Genomic DNA, 23,068 nt, shown 5'->3' with positions numbered 1-23,068 from the left:
TAATGATGCTGGTTCAGGCTTGCCAAATATGAGGCTGCCTTTCTGTTTCGTTTTCTGTCATACATTGAGTGAGTTTTGGACTTTTTGCAAAAGAGAACAAGCGGATTAAGGATGTCACATTTGGCATTGGATTAAAGTGATGGGTATTTGTCACAATTCTTTGACAATTTGTTGCCTAAATTACATTTGGATAAATGGCAAAAATAATCAACAGATGAGTTGGTGTTGGCGCTGCTTGATGAATGGAAAGTAGACACATATGTCAAACACATTTGTTTTTAAAACATCAGACACCACATATGCCAATAGCAGGTGCTGCAGAGCATCGTTCCTTGAAGTTGACACAGTGTGAAGCAACACTTTCATAAACACAGGACATCAGTGGGTGTTTTGACGTGTGAACGCATGAAAATCCAGGGAAATACCAGAGCGCACATCAATCTAACAACGTAGCATTCCTTGTTGTTTTTTTGCTGAGGCTGGTCACCACATAACAAATAGGATGTATATCAGGCACTGCTAAACAATAAAAAGCTGGATAACATAATGAAATATATTAAAACTGAAAAACAGACCGAGCAAATGACCTAAGCTGACTGTGACTATAGCTTCCTTTCATTCTCTAAACACACAAACACATTTTTATGAAACAATATATTTTCAATTCAATCACACCTAACACTTGGTCCCTGCTCTAGCTGGAGGTTGTATCCTCACTGAGTAAAAATTACTTTTGGCACTATTGGCCTCAGCCCTTATATTTCCTGACCTCCACTGTCTGGCCATGTTTGTGTGTTTGTGCGTGTATGTGTGAGTGTGTGTGTGTGTGTGTGTGTGTGTGTGAGTGTGTGTGTGTGTGTGTGTGTGTGTGTGTGTGAAAGTGACCCAGCCGTCAGTTCTCTCCCTGCCAAAGGGGTTTTAGCACCTGAGAGTTGTCCACTCCAGGTGCTGCTCTTGACTGACAGAATAATTTAGAGGTGTTGAAAATACACACACATGGGACACACAGGTTACAAAGGCAGTCATGACTTGAGCATTTTTTTATGCTGACACAGATGATGTAATTTTTTTTCTCATGATGTAACGGTTTTAGATTGAAAATACTTATTTTCTGTTGTTGCAGGTAAAACCTCCAACAATAACTCAATGCCTAATCATTAGTGCGCAGGAGTCCTTGTCCGTTTTCTTTCATTAAAAGTAGCTTGCTGCATTTTGCTTTGAAAAGTGGGACCTTTACAGCATGCACATTACATTTCTGCTGGGTACCAGAACACTTGAACAGGGACCATGCATACAAACACATTCATCTCAGAAAAGAGAAGAGATGATTTATGCGAGATTTTAGCTAATAGATCATTTCTATCTGCAGTCATAACTTGTATGCTGGTATAGTTGTTATCTTGTGAGTCTGTGTGTGTGTGTGTGTGTGTGTGTGTGTGTGTGTGTGTGTGTGTGTGTGTGTGTGTGTGTGTGTGTGTGTGTGTGTGTGTGTGTGTGTGTGTGTGTCATCAGGGCAAAAATGGCTCCTGAAGACAATCACTGCAGCAGGAATTCCTAATGAAGAGGTTTCGAGTACATTGCCAGGTGTTTATATTTCTGTATGTCTGGACAGATTTTGTCACCGCCCGAGCATCACAACCATGCAAGATGCAGTCACTTTAGGTGGAGTTGAGACCCTACTCTACGCCCATAGCCCTATAGTATTTGGTGTACTTTACAGGGGTATAATTGAGATCAAAATGAAGGCCAAGGCTGAAGATGGGTGTGGTCCGAGCAAGTGTTCTGAAAGTTGGGTTGGGTAGGAAATGGGGAAAAGGCCATCAGAGTATAAACTCCAAGTTGAGCCATTTAAAATGAAGAATTACAGTTGATTTTTATATCTAAAGTCAATACGAAGCATCTGAAGGGACTGCACTGACACACAGAATCCTTTCCGTATTAGTTAACGATTGAGTTACCACCATAGTTCACTAACACTAGTCGAAGCCACTTGGAGAAGTCCAAAGTGATTCGTATGACTCGAGATTTCTTTCAATGGTCTGGAAATCCACCACTTGAGTAACATAAAGAAGCCTTTTCACTCATCATTCTGACACTGAGCGGCCTAGAGTACTAAACACTGATTGGAAATAAGACCTACCTGTGACGTGTAGCCTGTCCATGCTGACCTCGATCTTGAGGAAGAGGCGACCCCGGCGCTCCGTGTGGTCCGTCCCACACAGGCTCGGCACATTGACCACACACTGATTGTGTACGTTCATGTCGCAGGCTGGAAAGAGACAGAATGTGCAGGAGTTTATAAGTGGATCACTTTTTGGATCTCATACCAGTGTAATATGCCTCCTTTCTTATTCCATGCATGCATTTGAGAGTGAATCACTCATATAAAGAGAGGACAGGTTAGGAAATCTAAGACATCACATTACACTTTTCTTGGGAAAAGCTGTTCTGAAGAAACTGGTAAAACAGAGTTGAGGTGGTTTGATGTGCTGGGCAAAATAAACCTGAATAAAGCTTAACATTCTGCAGAGATCTCAATGACAGCAGACAGAGTCAGCTCTCATTGTGAAGGGAGCTCTGCCTTGAAAGATATTAAATACAAAATGAATACAATTTTATATTTTATAACACCAAAACAAGAGGACAGGGTTTGCACTCAGTAAACATTAACCTTCAATGAACTGAATGTGCCCTGTGCTTTCATCTGTGTAAATATGACCTCTTATTCATCAAACTACTTTATAATTTCACTTAAAACAGCCGGTTCAGGATTAAAGAGGTTCTTCACTATGAATCAAGGTTTTAGGATACATTTATCAAGCCAATGACTACAAAGGAAAATTAAAGGTAAACTCTCAGACGGTCATATGATTGGTCACGTGCAATCAGAGCAGAAATACATATCAGAAGTAAAGATTCATTAATATTTCCCACATTTTGTTAGTGATATGTTATTCTGTACTTTGTTTGTGGAATCTTGAAATCTCCGCAAGCAATTCAAATGTAATATTGAATATTTGTACAATATGGAAACAAAAAGAAAACCAAACTGGAGCAGTGAGGAACTTATGCAGCTGAAGTGGAGGTGAGACGTGAGAGAAACATAATAAGAGGGATTTAGAGCAGACAATGGTGATATGTGGAAAGGGATTGCAGACAAAATCAATTTCTGCTTTATTCTTGTGTTTTCAACCTTGAGGAATACAGAAACAAAGGAAATGAAAGCAGCTGCAAAACATAACATGGTTCACTGTGAGTCAGTGTTTCTGAAAAATTCCTCAGGTGTGTGCTCAACTTTCTGTACAGCAGCGAAGACCTTCTCTTTTCAACTTAGAGGTTCAGGAGTAAAACAATTATCTTCAAAATCTTACGTTTAGTAGTTTGATGTCCCTGAATCTTTGTACCATTGATAGAGAGTTCCCCTGGTTTTGAATCTTTTCTGAGCTTGCCATTACCATAAAGTCGATGTGTATCCGGCCTCGACTGCAACGTTTTTAAATGTATAAACTTCTGAGTAACTCTCCCCTATTGGTTACCTTTGGGACCAATTTGTATAAAAGTCTGGAGACCCAATGTGGCAACATATTTGTTTAAGGGATGATTATGTGTAGAAATGTATATTTTGAATGAGAAAGCAGTACTTTAAGGAGCCACTGCTTTTGTAGTATAGCACTAAAACATCAATAACTAATCACCACATGAACTTAGGAATGATATTGCACTGTGAGCTGATTTGATTGTGTCAGAAGAGGTTGGATATTGTAGGAAACCTCCTATTTTCCCCCTAAAACCTCTAACTCTGTCCTTCTTCCTCCCTCTTCCTGCCTTTTGCCAGCCAACCACCTATATTTCCTTCTCTCTCCCTCTTCTTCCCTCCCCACCCCTCGACATGCCGACAGGAGACCAGACGAGACAAGAGAAGGTCATGATGGCGATGGCTTCCCTGCATCAATTTGCTCTGGCGTGCTTCTATTACCATCTGCGAGGAAGACAGATGAATGGATGGAGTAAGAGGAGCAGAGAGGGAGGGAGGGTGATGGATGGAGGATAAAGGAAGGTACAGAGAAGTAGTATGTAGAAGCAAAAGAGGGCAAAGGATTATCAGAGTAAGAATTGGGAAGAGCAAAGAGGGAAGAAAGAGAAGAAGTAGGATGACAGAATAATTCAATAGAGTGCAGGATGGGGGGGTCATACAGGCAGGGAAAGAAGGGGACAGTTGATAGAAGAGAGTGGGTGGAAAGAATGGGAGCGAGAAAGGCCTCTGCAGGATGGAACTGTATATCCTGCCTGGGCTGCAGATGTGGCTGAGAGTACAGTATAGGTCTATTCCCATCTGTTCTCATTAGGGAGACCAGCACAGCATATTCGACACACACACACACACACACACACACACACACACACACACACACACACACACACACACACACACACACACACACACACACACACACACACACACACACACACACCACACACACACACACACACACCACACACACACACACACACACACACACACACACACACACACACACCACACACAACACACACACACACACACACACACACACACACACACACACACACACACACACACACACACACACACACACACACACACACACACACACACACACACACACACACACACACACGGAGGAAATTACCATATGTTTTGTATTTCTAGATAGAGTGTGTACTCACTGTCACATTTCATCCCTTGGTGGATGAGCCCGTATAGCAGCGAGCCACAGTGGTCACAGAATGTGGGACTGCCGTATGTGTGAATCTTGAATTTGTGCTTGCTTCTGGGGTCCTGGAGAGAGAGAGAGAGAGAGAGAGAGAGAGAGAGAGAGAGAGAGAGAGAGAGAGAGAGAGAGATGAGAGAGAGGAGAGAGAGAGATGGGAAAAATACAAGCTGTTAGGAATATCTTGAGCTGGCAAAACATTTGAGGAATCACCAAAACTTATGACAATACATTGTGCATCGATGAGTGTACTTAATATCATGCCAATTCATCCAATACTTGTTGACAAAACGCCCAACATTGCCATATAGAATCATTCAACTAGCTAAACTAGGATTACCATGGTAGGTGAAATCAAGGAATAATCCAGTGCTCTGAAATAGGATTAATAGTGTTTGTGTACATCTGTGTTCTCCGCGGCAATTGTAGAAAGAAACTTTCCAAAGTGTATCAAGTGTTTATTTTTCTCAAATAGACAATATGTTCAAAAGTAAGGGTTTTGCTCCAATGTGTTTCTTCTTCCAGACAAATGTTAAATTCCTTTTTCTTTTTATGGCCACAAAGACCTCTGGATAAACATTAAATTCAGACAAAATAGTTTTAGGTTTATTGGAACAACTTAAGGCGGGCTCAGCGATAACATTATATAAAGGAGGAGAAAATGGGAATATAAATGGACCTCTTTTAAAACATCTGTTCATCATTCTACTGCTTATCTCTCCCTCAGAGATTAATGATGCAATACTGTTTGCCTCATTAACTCACTAAACAGCTCTCACTTTCATTTCTATCTACCATAGTTGATTCTTAAATAAATTAAAGGAACAAGCGGGATAACATTTTACTGGAATTGTTCCTTGTATGATAACTCGTGACAGCATTTTAAAGAGACTGATTAATTGATGATGCATTTTGTTCATGATATCATTCGTGTAGGAGACTGACGCAAAGAGGACCAGAAAGAAAGACATTTCCAGATGGAAAGTCGATGTCAGCCCATTATCGGCGCGTGGGAACGTGTAAGGTGTTTTTGTGTTGGTGTTAGTTCTCTCCATCTTGTCATCCTGGAAGCCTTCCCAGCATCCTCCTTGTTTCAGTTTTGACTGTTATTAAGACACCAATGCTCGTGCAGTGCCAGCAGCAGCATAACTGAGCAACTGTTTATCTTGGCCTGAACATCTGGCACCGAGGCAAAGTAAAAATCGAGCTGATGAGCAACAATTGATGCTCTGATCGGTTTCCAAAAACTGGATTTGATTATTTAAAAAAAAATGAACACATACCGTATTCATGTCATTTCATTTAAGGGTCATTTGTTGGGAATTTATTTTCTCCAGTCACTATTGTGAATGCTGAGGTTAGCTAATTTCTACAATAACCACAAAACAAACACAGCTGTAATTAAAGCCCTGCAAATGAGGCTGGATAAACCTCCACCATGCAGCGCTGCCTCTATCATGATGCAATGTGTCAGAATGTCTTCATGTGTAATTATACAGACCACTGACTGGGTAAGTGGGCGCACGACAACGCTGAGAAATGCCCTTTACTTCCAAGCTTACATGACGACAGCAGCAGAGTGAGAAAGAGGTGGCGACAGAGATACGTAGAGGGGAAGTCTGTGTTTAAAAGAGGAGGGGGTTGTTTGGTGGTAATGGAGTGACTGACAGAGAGTGTTGCAACGGTCCAGGAAAAGTCTAATTGGCATGTTCTCATTTTAGCAAGCTCGTCTATTTTTGCTCCTTTCCTGGAGGCTTTTCTTGAGAATAAAGAAACAGATGGCGTAGTGGTCGTGTCCTGAGTCCCTCTCCCGGGTCTCCCTCCTTCTGCTTACCATTTTCGCCTGTATTCTTATGATTTTTGAACTGTGGGGACATTAAAGTCTTAAAAAACACTTCACCAAGGATCCAGATAATCTCCCTGATCTCTATTTATTTGTGTTTATCTTCACTTCCTTCCCCTTCAAGGTGCTAGACAGTGAGCACTGTATGTTTTTTCATTTTCAATGCCAACTCTTCTTCCTCTCACAGTATTTCCATTTAATGTTTTCTTTCTGTCACCATGTGTTATTGTCTCTTTTTCTTTGCGCCCCTGCTTCTCGGAGCCATGGGTGAAATGAAAATGGCAGGGTTTCCACTCACAGTCATCCTGAGCCTGTTGACTCAGTGCAGCCCATTATAGGGAGAGGTTGAGTGTGAAGACATAATCTGATCTGCACTCTGAAGTTCTGCGTGTGTCTCTGCAGCTGTAAAGTTGAACTAAAATGGCTTCTCTCTCTTGCAACATTATCTGCAATAAAACTGTCTATGTTTGTAAGACCCACACTATAATAAAGTAGATGTACTGAGGAATTGTGACAAGCTCAGCACTACACACATAAATAACAAGGCACATCCATAACTCACAATGTAGGTTACGAACCATAATATCTCAGTATAGCACCCAGCTAACACCATAAGTCCACTTTAGCACATAAACATTTTAGGCGCTGCCAAAGGAAGAAGATACGAACATAAGTTTGCTCAGTGCTGGCAGCACTTTAAAGGGTTTCAAGAGACTCAATATAAAGGAGCTGTTTCTTTGTTTGATTACGTGTCAAACAGAATACCAATATTATGCATAATATTTAAATGTTCAAGCACTTGAAGAGGCAGCTCTCTTGGCAGCTTTCATCATGGCCCACGCTGCCACACTAAAATCAACCGTTTGGTCAAGTGAATACAAACTTGTACTTTGATTTATTCCAGCAGAGAAGAAATCTGAAGATTAGATTGACACTATGCAACATGATGCTTGGTCTCCATAGCACAATGACTGAGCCCTGTCTATTTACACGGAGGCTTTGGCTGAAACATATTGAAGGACACTAGTCTCTGTCTCAAGATGCACATGAAAACATGGTCACAAAAACACAACAGAACTTCTCCTCTTCGTTTTCTTATGCAGTCTGAAGAGTAATGGAAGCGTCTGTTACAAGAAGCATGAATACATGACTCACAAATCATCAATAGACAGTCAGTCATAAAATCTCCAAAACAAGTTAGTCATGCAGCTGAAGCACTGCCAAATAGCATGCATTGCAAAACACAACACATCGACATAAAAGCGGAGGGTGGCACATCTAAAACGGACTTGCTAAGTCATCATTTCAGCTTGTCTCTTTTCAAACATCCTCCCGGGCACTTCAATACTGGACATCAAGCTGTGCTGGGTAAAGATGCTGGCAGACACTAACAGACAGAGCTGATGAGGCGAAACCAGGAGGGAAGTTGGTTCCAGTGAGGCGAGATGATGCTGCTGCCAAATTCCTCGAAGCGTAACGAGGGTCACATCAAGCAGAAGTAGAGGAAACGATTGGTAATGAGGGCAGAGTGACAATGAGTCAAATGCGGGTCTTGCTTATTAAAGTCAGGCATTGAGCATCAGAGGTAATAATATCTAATTACTCGTTGGATATTATAGCTATAAAAAGTGATGGGGAGAGTGAGGAGGCCGATGTGACTCATTTATTAGGTTAATTGGTTGACAAGCGACCCTTCAGAGACGCCTTCACATCTGCCTCCTTCTAATTGGTGGCTACTAGGGCATAGTGTAATTTACCCGTATGATGCTAAAGCTTAAGCATTTTTCAGGCTGTGATCTCCATCCTTGTTTGATTTGATATGATTATGTTGAGAGACTTTGTTGTCAAGCATCCTACTCAAGTGTCTCTGAGTGTCCCACTTCATTACTACAGGAAAAGGGAAATGAAAGGAGAATATGCCTTCAGTAAAACGTCATTTTACCACCAATAGTGAATCACAAACCTCCCCAACTCAACACTAAGTTATGTTTGCATTAGCATTTCTCTCCAAGGTTCATCCTGTGTATATTAGAGAATGTTTTTAAAGTCTCTACTTCCTCATGAAACATTAGCAATTTTTTCAATATTTTATAATGTCCATTACTTCTCAGAGCACACAGTTATCCAGCCGTCTAACCTTATTTGTTTTTTTGTTTGTCAGTTGTACTTTATAAGGATTTGCCGAAGCTGGAACCAACACTTATTTTTTTGTATTTTTGCTTGAAAACGAGTTAAACGATTAATAGTTTGGCAAAATGGCAGATTATTATCGAAATCTAGATTTAAACAACCCAAATCCAACCAACAGATTTAAAGAGCTGATTTGATTTAGTGATTTAATGCAATAATGCTCCATCAAGGATTTCTATTTTTTGTTTTACCAAAGAGTATAATTGCAAAATTACCCACCAGACATCATTTTGATTTATCAACTAAAAGAGAATCACCAAAACGACTATGAATTCAAAAGACCTCAATCATACTAGGTGGTTGTGTGTGTGTGTGTGTGTGTGTGTGTGTGTGTGTGTGTGTGTGTGTGTGTGTGTGTGTGTGTGTGTGTGTGTGAGATGAGGTGCTTGGGGTAAACAAAGTGATCAACTGTACAGTTGCTATGGTGATAATGGGTTAGAGAACATCCAGTGATGATTGAAAGTCAGCAGAGGAAACGCTAACTGTGGAGAGGAGGCAAACAAGTAGAGAGTAAATCACTCTGTGGCCTAATTAAATTAAGTGTGTGTGCAGATTCTCCATAAAAGGCAAAATAACAATGAAGAAAAAAACAAGTGAAGAAATTAACACTGTAGCAATCTCGCCTCACATGATGATGAAATGTTCTCTCTCCTCAGGGCCGAAGCTCAGCTGCCCAGCTGAAAGAAAAACCATGCAAGGATGTTTATAGCCGAGAGGACCCTCTGTTATTCTCTCCTGCTGAAGTACTGTGACCCCACAGCAACATGGATGTCAGGCTAGTTTACACACATGATTCAGCCAAGATAACTGTGTGACCTGCAGTTAAGAGCACACACTGCATACTGCACTCACTGACTGCTTGTACTACTGTGTTTGTAAGCAGCTTACAATGATGTGGTGAAAGGAGAGAGACAGTGTAGAAGATGTTGATGTTTCTTGGAGAACTTATGGTGAGAATTAAAGGAAAAAAGAAAGAAAAGTAATATAGAGATAAGGATTGGAGACAAGGCTCTGCAGTCTGTGTGTGTGTGGGTGTCCAGGTGGGTGGCATCAAACTGGAGACCAACTCTGTCACGGACGGACAGCTTCACCTGCCAAACCATCTGCTGTGGTTGTGTTTGTGATGCCTCTCTGATAGAAAGAAAACATCTCTGGGTATTTATTTTTGTATGATTAACAACAATAATAAATGAGTATGCAATGAAAATGTATGAAGATTGATGACTACTGGTTTTTGATTTAGAGAAAAGTACTAACCTTATATTTCATATACAAGGGACTACATCTGTGTTAATGACATATTAAAAACTCAAGCCAAGTGCACAAGCCCCACACTTTTTGTAGCTTCAACATTGAAAATTGAAAGTATATAACTTGAATGTATTTCAAATTAATAATACGAGTGTACATTTTCTTTCTTTTTTGCAGGTGAAAGTGTGCTGTTGACGGGTTTACAGAATTCTCTTAAATAATCAAAGTTGAGAGGGAAAATGCTTTTACTATGTGTATCTTTAAAATTAATGGGCTCATTTTCATGTTCATATTAGTATTTTGTGCCTCTTCTGTGACATGTATATATGCTTTAATGTTCAAAAAGGTCTTTATTTATCCAATACTGCATGTGCTGCATCCCCTGTTTTCACCCTCTGTCTGAAACCAGAGCCCAGTCTGCTCTGATTGGGTAGGAGTCCAATTAAGGCATTTCAAGCAGGGAGGGAAGTGAGGGAGAGAAGCTCCCTCTGCCATGAACATTGGCATTTTAGCCTTTGCAGACCATTTACATGAACAAAAACCCATAACACAGAAGAAAAGCATATAAGGCCTCTTTAAGTGCTGCATTACAGCGTTTGAAAGAATGTCTACTTGACAGTCTTCAAAAGAATATTTAGTAACAGCTCAAGTCCTCTGTTGTCAAAAATGGAAATGGATGCCAAACTATAACACATCTACAATCACTCACACTCACAAGCACACACACTAGTACACACTGATCTACTCAAACACAGCCCCTGACAGCCATCCGAGTCCCAGGGCGGAAAGATCAATCATGTCATTTGTAGAAACTAATCTGTCTTCTGACACTGATAAAAACGATAATGAAGCTGTGACTCAGAAGTAAAGAAGAGAAGAGAGAAGACAGAGGGAGGATGAACTGACAAGAGATACATCAACAGCAGGAAACAGAAGCAGAGACGATGAGAGTGAAGGCAAGACTAAGAGAGCCAGAAGAAAAAGCTTATCTAAAGTCAAAGACAGAATTAAAAACAGCACATCGATCTGCTCATTATCACCTCTTCTCTCAGCTGATACCTCACAGGCCAGAGTCAAAAATTAAAGTAACACTTTATTTGGTAACACTTTATTTTGATAGTCCATAGTTAACACTCTATAAGTCATCAGTTGACATTCAACAACACTGTTTCAACAGACAAGTAACATGCATTTAACTAACTGCCAGTAGAATATACAGTAAGGTACATCTCAAGTGTTGATCTATAGATTTTACAAAAAGTGTCTGTTGACTGTCAACATGTTTTTTGCAACAGGTTATTAACCGATATTCAACCTTACTATCTGTAGATTGTGAGTTCTTATGAAAAACCGTTTTTTCTCAAGTGAATGCATTAGGCTTCTGTGTTTATCTTATATATTAGTCAAATAAAACAGGAACAGGTGTTTCTAACTCAAACATTACATATACATAATGAATAAATAAAGTTTGTGATCAGTTGTGCAAAACATTTCACTTTATTCCCATGTCTGTTGCATATAATTAGTGGATGAATGTATGTGTTCTGTTGATAGGTTATAGACTTTCTACTGTTCTCAACTGTTTTTCACTTGAATTGGATAGTCCTAACACATGCCTACAAATGCTTAGTGGAGAATGCCTACTAAAAGTATACTGATAGTCAACTCTAGATTAGTTGACGATCAACAGATAGTCAACTAAACTCTAAAGTTGCTTATCTGTTGATCACCAACTAATGCTTAATGTAATCTTTAGTTGACATCTTGACTCTCAACAGATTATCAACAGATAGTCAACATGACCCTGTTGATTTTCAACTGACAGATTGATTTTGAGTAGTTGATTGTCAATTTTGAAGATGTTGACACAATATACAGATAGTAAGGTTGAATATTGGTTAATACGCTGTTGACATGCTACTAAATGTCAACTGATGACTTATAGAGTGTTAAATATGGACTATCAAAATAAAGTGTTACCCTTTATTTTGATAGTGCATAGTTAACACTATATAAGTCATCAGTTGACATTCAACAACACTGTTTCAACAGACAAGTAACATGCATTCAACTAACTGCCAGTAGAATATACATGAAGCATTAGTGACTATGCAACTATGACTATGTCACGACTGCTGCTGTAAAACCAGCACCTATCGATCAATGATTTAATTAGAGGAAACCAAATCTCCCTCCACCTGGTCCTGCAGCAGCCTGTCAGCGTTTAATAGGCCATCATGTTCAGACTTTCCCGATGTAGCCTCAATACGATATGAACCAGACAGATTTATAGCCAGTAAATCAGGCAGCACATTAGAAAGGGCAGCTGATTGTTAGTGATTTAAACATCAAAAGGCATTAGGATATCAAACACGCCACTCACATACATGCAAATATTCAACACACACACACACAGGATATGTATGAGCTCATTAGTGTGAAATGGCACAGAGGGCAATGTTAGCAATCTCTAAGCGCGCTCACGGGATTAAGGGATCCAGTGATTTGTGGTGATGAGATGTGGAGTCGATTACAGAGATGATGCTGTGTGTACCAGTTAGCAGGAAAAAAACACGGTATACAACAGTGGCATCTAGCATTACTGAGACAATCTTTTATTTCAATTTAAAATAAAACTACCTTAAAATGCTGCAGTACAAGTAAAAGGGCTGCAATTAAATAATGTATTTTTGTGAAGTATATTTAGTAAAAGAGACCAAAACTGAAAAATACCCTACTTCACTGTGTATTGATTTAAATGCCTGTTTTGTAATGCATAAGTAGAATTTGTATTTACTTTGTTAATTTAGTAGTTTAAAATACTTTATATAGAGCTAGTTTAGTCAAGGTCACAGGAAAAATAGGAAGAACAAGAAGAAGAAAAGTTCTGCCGCATTTTTAACAACATTTTTCAGATTGCTCTTAAAATAAAATGGTTGAAAATAAAAAGTAGTACAAAATAGCCCCAAAGAAAACTGAAGTAAAGGGCCAAAAACGTGTTTTTCAGTGCAGTAATTAAATAAGTACCCAAAATATTTCCCCTGCTGACACACACAGGTGTGTAGACACAGGTGTAGAGTCCTTAATCCTTCCCCGTCGCACTCTGATTATCAGCAGAGGAGAGATGCTGTGTTCAGACACATTGTCACTTTCATCACAACCCATCTTTCATCATCAAACACAGCATTTAAATAGACTGATACGAGGCCTGCTTTTATATGCATGTGTGTGAGTGTGTGTGAGCCCTCTCCGTGACACATGCTGCAGCTAAGCCTTTGTTGCTGTATTCACACACAGAGGACAAGCAGGGCTTTCAACCTGTGAAAGTGTCATCACTTCCTGGGTGCTCTGCCACCTGACCTGAGGTCTGTGTGGCTGCAGCTGTCAGGCTCCATTAGGAGACACCGGGCTGATAGCTCCATCTCTACTCACTGATAATTGAGCTAAATGGCTGCGAGAGAGGCTGCACTGTGTCGAGGATAGTTGACTTTGTCGAGTGGAGAATCCCACTTAGAGTAATAGGAATTCAGGTTTGTCACTATGCAGTAAAAATGTCTACATACAGCATGTAGATACATACAGCTAGAGGTAAAACAAATACACAAGTGCATAAAGGGGGACTTCTTATACATTGAAAACCGATAAGAAAAACAGAGCAGGTGACATTTTTGACACTTTACTTTTTGAAATCTCTTACTGTTATTAAATCTGCATTGTCTTTATATTTCAGAGCTGCTCTTTATATTTGTTTATCAAGGAATAGTTGAACATTTACCGCATTAAATTATACTGAGCTGTGATTAATTTTGATATGAGATTTACAGACAGTATTACATATTGAAAATCAGCGCCGTCCTGTAAAGACAATGCATCAGGACAATTTCAACTTTCATCAGGTATGACTCATGTCATGTTTTCTCATACCGTATGAGAAAACATTTTCAGCTTTGAGACAATGCTTTTCTCAAAAAGTTGTATTTGGGTTGAAGAGTAGGGGAATTTTCTAAACCCATAAAATCTTTAGGTTTAATAAAGGCTCGCGACAAAAACAACGAGGTATGGTTGAGTTAAAGATTGTGGTTTTGGTTAAAATAACCACTTTGTTAGGGTTGGAGGAGCTTTGCCGTCTAGATTGAATAATAACCACGTGGTTTGCTCATGTCATAATTCATACTACAGGATGTATGTATGTGTATGTAAGTATGTTGAATGTAAACACGATTATTTTTTGAGCAATTGCTGAGAAGACGGATATTCTTGTTTTCATTATTTTACGGAATAGCAGGTGGCGCTGGCCTAACAGCTGGTTTATGGGACCTGGATGGAGTAGGCTTTAGAGCATATGGTGACCCCTCAACCCCAATCTGCTGGAGCTGCTTAGTGGCCATATAAATAGACTGTAGAGAAATTAGAAAATGATGTTCTCAGATAAATGACTTTGATAAATAGGAGTAAAACAAGAACAAGAACTATGCAGCTAAGGTGTCAGTACGTCTTAGCAATCCTGCAAGGCTTCAGTGCCACTTCTACTTTTCTCATATCAGAAACTACAAACATGTCCAATTAGCAACTTTAACAAGACATAAAAACACCACATTATGCAGAAAAAGGGAGTGAGAAAAATGACCTTTAACGAGCATGTAGAGCTAAAAGTAATGACAAAAAGGCAGAGATGCAGAAAATAATTGCTGGCTAGGAATATCAAGAATGCTCAACTAACTATGATGATAATACTGTCATAAAAGTTTAGGAAAAAAGGGAAAACAACAAAACTTTTAGGTCATATATCACCTGCCCTACCCACAGTGCTTTGCAGCAGTCCCCATTTCATCCCCAGTTCCCCCGGTGTGTTTATTAAAGCTTTGACGTGCAACAGCAGTGGACAACTCGCTGTTAACATACCTGCACGTTAATCACTGCAACATCGCCACGGTAACCAAGGAGGACAGGCCCCAGGTGGCCCTCTCACACGCACATGCACACGCACACACACAGACAGAAACTATATATGTAACATAAGCACAATACAAATATGGCAGACAGGAAACTTCACTTGCAGAAATACAGCGGTAACATAACACAGTGTTGTTCGTATGTTACGCACCTTTTTTTTATATATATAATAAATTATAATAAAAACGTTCTATCTTAAGTCTTAAGGTAAGTTAGGACAGGAACATTCACTTACTGTTTATCTGAATTAGCGTTATTCCTAAATCCGATTTGACCCTTTTTATGATATCAAAAGTTATTATGATCTTGAAGTTACTGTAATTCGGCCCTGAAACTAAAATAATTATTTCAGTCATTACAAGTCTTGATTATAAGCTCGAAGCAACATATACACTCCTCCATGAGAAAAGTTAACATCATTTGAACAGCAGTAAATCCCTTTTCTTTTTGCCGCTGCTTTTAATTTAACTATTCACATTTTAAACTGCACTGTAACTTTTATCCATGTATTTTTTTCTTTTAATGTTTATTTTATTATCTTTGCTTTTTAATGACTGATGTTAAATGCCATTTTCTTAATGTCTTTCATTTTTTGTAAAGCACTTTGAATTGCCTTGTGTTGAAAGGTGCTATATAAATAAACGTGCCTCGCCTTGCCTATAGCACTGAGAGCATCATTAAGCTCCTACATGTACAGTAACTCAAATTCCGATTATCAGCACCCACAGGATTCGATAATAATCACATCTTCATCTTCTGTGTGGATAAGCACAGCTTATAGGAAGTGTGACGTCAACAAGAAAGAAACAAATCGGGAAATTGCAGGAAGCACATCAAGCCTATGGGCCACATACTGTACAGTAAGAAAGATAAAGCCCATAGCCACATGGGACATAATTACACACATGGTAATCGGAGCAGCCATCTGTCAACATAATGTGACATATGGGATGTCGTTTGATTCATTACATTCTGTGAGATCAGTATTGTCTCGAGTCCAGCAGTAAGGATATATAACATCCAACATATATCATAAATCAATATGATCCAGTGTTGTGTTTGTACAGAAGATGGTGATATTATTTCAGACTCACAATGTATGTATTGATAATTAGATTGGTGGGATATCCATGTAGCCCTATGGAAAAAAGTGTCAGTATATAACTTCATTTCAAACCACATTTGTACCACAGGAAGTTTACTACCTCTGGCTCTAGGGTTGCAAGAAGTTGCTATGTCCAATCTGTGATTTCAGTCAAAGACTAACATATTTGAGTTTGTTTTTTTCCCACAACTGGACCCATGGAGAATGACAGATCATACAATTGGAGCTTATCTTTTCTAAAGAACCAAAATCCTGAAGTTAGGTTTAGGCTTGAATTTGATCCTGTCACATCCTAGTCACGTGATGAATAAGGAAATTGACGATACCATCCTTTTGGAATCTCAAAGGTCACACGATTCCCACGATTCCCAAATGTGTCTAGCATCAAGTCCATAACACTTTTAAGCTGTGAGGTCTTAAACACCAACAACAACAACTATTTTACACACTCATGGAGTTGCTATGTCTGTTTTACATGTATTGCTTCTTGAAAGCCCATTGAAAAGTGCATAGGTCGTTTTCTAAATGATTTCCCTATGTAAACATCTGCAGTGAAAGACGACATCATTTTAAATAAGTCTGAATGTCCAAGGCTGTATTTATTTTGTACAAGTATTAGTAATATAATTTCGAATGAGTTTATTTCTTAGTTCTCTTTCACTTTGACTTTCTATAATGTGGGCAGAACTCAACACTGAGTGTGGGAGCTGCAGATATTCTCAGTGGGTTTTGACAGAACATGAACGAAAAGCAACATATTGTGGGAATCAGTGGTGAGTGGAATAGAAACCTAACTGTAAATGGTCCTCCAAAATGTTTAATGTTAATATAAAACATCTTTAACAGGTCATAACTATGTGGGCTTGAATAAGAAGGTAGAAACATCCACGTGAGCCGGCTGCACAGTTGGTTATGACGTTCACAAGCAAGTGGTGGACCAGGTCTCCTAGCAACGCCGGTCATCAAATTATCCCTGCTGCCATAGGAAACCCTCAAAGGTCTGAATCTTAAATATGCCTTTAAAAAACTGCACAATAGCTGAAAAATCATTAAGTATTTCCTTACACATAACAAAACTAAAATGAACTAAAATGTCAGTTTAAGGTGTGTGTGCAGATGATCTGGTGTCCTCTGTCCTTCTGCTACATGCCTCTGTGTGTGATGTGATGTGTACTAAACCCTCTGACATTCAGGCTGTGTGTTTTTCTGTCTATCTTGTTTGTCTATGCGGGTGTGTGTGTGTGTGTGTGTGTGTGTGTGTGTGTGTGTGTGTGTGTGTGTGTGTGTGTGTTGTGTGGATTATGTCAGATGCCCTGTAGCTGGCAGAGACCGTTTTGGCCCCTGATGCTTCTGTCCGCCGTCCAAACAGGAGACGATTACAGCTGTGTCACTTGATTGTGTGACTGTTGATGCAAACGTGTGTCCTTCACTATTTACATTACATAACCAACACAGCTGCTCTTCATCCGGTTTTATTTGACTTTTCATTACAAGTGCTGAATATGCAGCTTTCTTCCTGCCATGGGTTCAGTTTGTTAATTCACCTCCTTGGTCCAACTAAAGGCCCGTACAGTACAGTGTTCAGATTGTTGCAGTATTAGGAAGAGGCCAAAAGATCAACAGCTGGCCAGTCAGTGGGCGGCTAATCCACAAGGTGTTAGTGATATGGGAACATCCTCCATACTGTATGTGCTACACTCATGATTAGAGGAGGGACATTTCACTGATAATATGAGATGTGTGGGTCTTAGATCAGAAGGACCTCTGACCTGTAGCTGCACAATTCATTAACCATAAGCAAGCTTTAACGGCACTTTTAATCCTCCTTTGTGTGTTACTGTACATGTGACATGATGTATTCAAAGTGCTTACATGTCAAATCGAAGACATAACTATTTTGGGCTTAAAGTCGTAATATGTGGCCAATTGATGGAGGAAAAACACATCTGGGGAACCTGAATGTGAAGTTGTTTTTACTTAACGATGTACCCATACTTGTTTTTTTAAACCAGAGGATGTTGAACTAGCACAGAAATCAATGCTGTGATTTCCACGGATCTCTGGTTCTAAACCATAGTAATTATTATGATGATTAGTTAAAATGTTTATCTATTAGTAACGACTCCACATTTCAGATCTTGAATATTTCTGAAACACTGCAACACAACTTTGTTTTAGATTGTGACGAAGTGCCACAAAACAAGGTTACTTTACCCTTTCCTTGTGAGAAATACCCCAAGTAAATTCCTGAATTTAAATGTACATTTTGGGGAATTTTTTACTAGTTGCTGACATTATATAGACCAAAAAAGGTGAATTGTATATTGCGAAAATAATTGTCAAAGTAATCAATAATAATATGAATGTGTGCCATTATAGTATGGCTAATTTGACACCACTAAATTGATTTTTTAATGTAGCTTATAAACTGACCTGTTTCTACATCCTGTACACTATCATCAATTTGACATTATTATAATACAGCTCTCCCCAACTCTGACCTTTTATCGCCAATAGCATAATGTACTTCATAATAGACTAAAATCCAGTATACACGATCCCATTAAGGATATTCCCTTGCAGCTTCGTTCGGGTGTAAAACCCTCCAGTGACATGCATGAGGTGATAACCTGTGGAGACATTTAGACTGTAGAAAATATTGAGGTCAGAAGATATCCGACACGACACATAATCACAAATGTCCAATTATTACATACCCATTGTGTGAAACTATGAATATTTCACACATTCACTTCAATACTCTGTGGCTTCAATGATCTATCATTTGATAAGGAGCCTGCGTTATGTAGATACATAGCATGTAAGACATTTCGAGAATATTAGAGGTTGTGGGTTGATCGTCAGTTGGGCGACTCAGACAGAGCTTCCTAATGATGCTATGGCTCGACTCGGCAGGAGGGAGCAGTGACAGCTTAATGAGGCCACAGGGCTTCTGTGCTTACAGAGAGAGAGGGAGGAGGGCGGTTTGGTGGGAGAGGAAAGGGGAAGGTGAAATGAGCAGAGAAGAGAGACCACATGAGAGGAAAGGGTGCCAGAAATGTGAAACATGAAGTGAAGCAAACAAAGGACCAAAATATATAAAGATAAAGGAGAGAGTAGGGGAGCATGCAGTTCATTGATGTCCTCCCACCCCTGAAATGTGTTAGATTCACTCTGTGTGTGAGTGTGTGTGTGTGTGTGTGTGTGTGTGTGTGTGTGTGTGTGTGTGTGTGTGTGTGTGTGTGTGTGTGTGTGTGTGTGTGTGTGTGTGTGTGTGTGGGTGCGTGCGTGCGTGTGTGTGTGTGGGTGTGTGTGTGCTTATGGAGCCTCGCTCACTTCTTGGTGTGTTTAATTAAAAAGAAGTGAACAAGGATGAGTCACCCCCAGTACTGTCACAGTTAATGGCGGTTCCATCCTGGTGTTAGTGCTGGAGATGGGAAAATTAGTGGGTTGAAAAGTAGTTAACCTGCACCAGCATGTTCACACCAAGAGGAAGAGAGACCAAAGAGGAAACACTGCCTTTACACAATACACACAACGCATGTTAATCGATTGTTGATGCCGTTGGGCAGATAACAAAAAATAGATAAGATAGTCTGCCAAATAAAACATACATGGGCGGCCCAAGTAAAGCGCATGTTAGAGAAACACTGGGTAAAGCAAAGCAATAAGATAGAGACTGAATGTAGCATACAACTAATAAAAGGTGTTTAAATTACAAAGTGGCAAATTGATTATATTTCCTGGACATAATGAAATCATTATTCCAGCCTAGCATCCATATGATAGCGTTGTCATAATGTGCATATCAGCATCAGCTGATGGCATTCAACTGAAAGCACCGATGTGCGTCATTACATCCTCACAGAGCTACTATAAGTTGTGTTGCACAGCAGATGCCACATAGTCCCTCATTTCCTAAAAGGGAAATAAGGAGCACAGTAAGTCATGTAAATGTGGTCATCTCAGTTGTTTATTTCTGTAAAATAATGCCAGTTTGTAATTCTTCATAGGACAGATGTGCTCTACGCGAGACTACAAAGTAGGACGCAGAATGTGGCTGTTCTCAGGGGAACCGGTCTTGAGTCATACAACATCCTCCCCAAATGTCCCGTGGCAAAATAATGAAGGCGCACAGGGAGGGGAGCTAAAGCACACACACATACCTGAAATCATTATTGCTCACACTCATTCAAATACCCCTAAAGACCTAAACACACCCAGGGGACTCAGCCATGGCCCATGAGACCCTTGTTTTCTCAAATAGAGCATTACGTTAGTGCTAGATGAGCCAGACAGTGTAGACAGGAGGGAGGAAGGAAGACGGCAGGGAGGACAGACCTGTGAGGTGACATCCCAGTGGAGCGTCACAAACTGGCTTTGTTAGAGAGACAGCGACAGACAGAGACCTCAGCGTGACATCTCACCCCTGGCGCCTCGTGGAGGAAATTGATTGCCCTTTTCCGACTTTGGATATAGCTGAAAAACTGCTCTTCTATTTGTTGGTCATAAAGTTAGACTGTATATGTAATTTTTGTAATGCTTTAACCAACCTGTGCATACATTTGCTGAGTAATGATTTTATTGTTGGTGTAAGAATGAGGGTAACTTGTCTTTCACGAGCAAAAGCAGACATGCTGTGAAGTACATGTGACTTTGTGATAAACAGTCCGTGTAAAGAGCAAAAGAGGTGGAACACATTGCCAAAAATGCAATCTCGGACCCCATCGCTATTGTCTGAAAATAATTGAGCTTTCCGCAAACTTTACATTAGCCTGTAAACTGGCTACTTGTGAAAAATGTTGGCCGTAGATTTAATCTCTAACGGAAGTTAAATTGCTAATCTGAATGTAAACAGTTGATAGGCAGAGGGAAATAATGTCGAGCACGACTTTAAAGCACAACATGGATTTGAAGTTCTGGAGAGCTTAAAAGTCTAGTCAAGTTTTGTGGTCAGAGAATCTGTTATGTAACAATAGATTATAATTAAGTATGAGAAGGGAATATTGATCTTGAATAAGCAGTTCATCTGTTGGCCTTAATATTTATCTAGTTGGATTTTACTTGCCAGTTTGAGTCAAATACCCCGCATAGCGTAGGACATTAAAAAACCTCCAAGCATCTGTGCGTGGAGAATATGTCAAGGTGAATGAAACATCAATGAGCAAATTCCTGATTATATTAAAGAAGTCCACACTTTGACAGGAGCAGAATCTGCTATGTGACACTTCTCACGCATCTTCAAATATTACCATTCAGGTAGGTACTTATGATTTCGGATTGAAATGGAGCACAAAAGCTGCTGCATGACGTTCGTCCCTCCCCCCCCCCCCCGGTGGTCCCTCCCTGGTGGTGACATTAATCACGAACTGCCTCCACCTCCAGTCGGAGGAATAGGTCAGCTCCCAGGCTGCCGTCTGCTCGCAAACACACACTGTTTACCAGCCTGTCTGCGATAACACACACAAGAAAAGTGCAGGGGTATGCAGTCACACACACACACACACACACACACACACACACACACACACACACACACACACACACACACACACACACACACACACACACACACACACACACACACACACACACACACACACACACACACACACACACACACACACACACACACACACACACACACACACACACACACACACACACACACACACACACACCTGTGAAAGGAAAACACCTGTACTGAACAGTATGCGTGTGTTTGTGTGTCTTTTATTGTGCATTTATGACAGCAAAGCAAGTCTTATTTCCCTTGTCAGTTTTTGGTGTTGCATATGTGATGACTGAACTACAATGAAAGCAATCTACAAAAGTAGCAAACAAGTAGTATTTAGAATTAGGGCAAAGGGAAGGAAGATATGGAGGGATGGAGGAATGATGCAAGATTACATAATTTCAAAACTATAGATTCTTGGCCTCATCATACTGGATTTGGGGCAGCAAGTACTGATTATTAGTAAATCAAACCTAAATCCACACTTAATCTTCTCCTTTATTAGTGAGTCAGGCAACAAATTTAACCTTGATATTAACGAAGGATTAGTTAAATACCAAAGAACAAGAGACACACCCATTGCAGTGGCATTTAAAAAAGTGGATACATGATAATACTGAATCACGTGTTATCCATCATCTCCATTCAGTCAGAGCTAATGTGATGCACATTAATCATCAACGACACAATCCAATTTGTGTTGATGAAATTACACTCAGCAGAAAGGTGTTGTTCCTGCGAAGCCATTAAGTTCATAAATCAGGTTAGGCTCTGTGGTGTGCTTCCTTATCTCAAACACTTCCCAACAGGACGCTGCTAGTCTTTCACCTGCTGAGAGAACAAGTTTGATGACTAATCATAACGCAGCGTCCACACGGCGGCGTGCGTTGAAGCTTGGCGGTGAGCTTGTCTGAAACTCGACCAACAACCAATCACATGAATCTCCCGCGCCGGACACACAATCACGCGGTTTGATTGGCTAGAGCTTGTACTGGCATATGATTGGATTGGCTGACGCTTCTGCCGAAGCTTCAAAAGTTGAACATTGCTCAACTTTTTAATCGAGCAGCGCGAGCGAAGCAACGCTCCCACAATGCAGTTCGGCAAAGCGTGACGTCACCCCATTCAAAGTGAATGGGCAGAAGCGTTGAAGCTTCAATGCACGCCGCAGTGTGGACGGGCCGTTAGTGCTCATGTATCTCAGACGACATAACGATTATGTTGGTCAGAATTGGATAAGGATCACGCAATTCATTCAGAGAAGTATACTAGTTTTTCTACGATACGATACAATAATACTTTAATGCTCAGATCAAGTCTGACATTAGACTTGCATCACAGCAGCTCCATAACATCAACATAGACAAATATGTTTCGTCTCTTTCGACTCCACTTCGAGCGATATAATTATTAACAAAGCACTTATATACTAATAAAGGACTGGCTTATCTAAAGCCAGT

At 40.0% G+C, this 23,068-nt stretch overlaps 1 protein-coding gene across 2 annotated transcripts in view; it reads right to left on the bottom strand.

Annotated features, from left to right (window-relative positions):
• Nucleotides 1–23,068, bottom strand: part of si:ch73-374l24.1 (protein kinase C alpha type) — a 130,393-nt gene that overhangs the window by 30,603 nt on the left and 76,722 nt on the right. For both annotated transcript variants that reach the window (XM_034220085.1, XM_034220086.1), the window contains exons 4-5: nt 4,708–4,819; nt 2,141–2,269 (exon numbers count right to left, since the gene is read on the bottom strand). In XM_034220085.1, coding sequence (XP_034075976.1) covers nt 2,141–2,269; nt 4,708–4,819 — 241 coding nt within the window. The remainder of the gene's footprint in view (nt 1–2,140; nt 2,270–4,707; nt 4,820–23,068) is intronic.

The sequence above is a fragment of the Gymnodraco acuticeps genome, unplaced genomic scaffold (genome assembly GCF_902827175.1).
Source record: "Gymnodraco acuticeps unplaced genomic scaffold, fGymAcu1.1, whole genome shotgun sequence".
Taxonomy (NCBI): domain Eukaryota; kingdom Metazoa; phylum Chordata; class Actinopteri; order Perciformes; family Bathydraconidae; genus Gymnodraco; species Gymnodraco acuticeps.
This window is presented reverse-complemented; position numbering and strand designations above follow the sequence as displayed.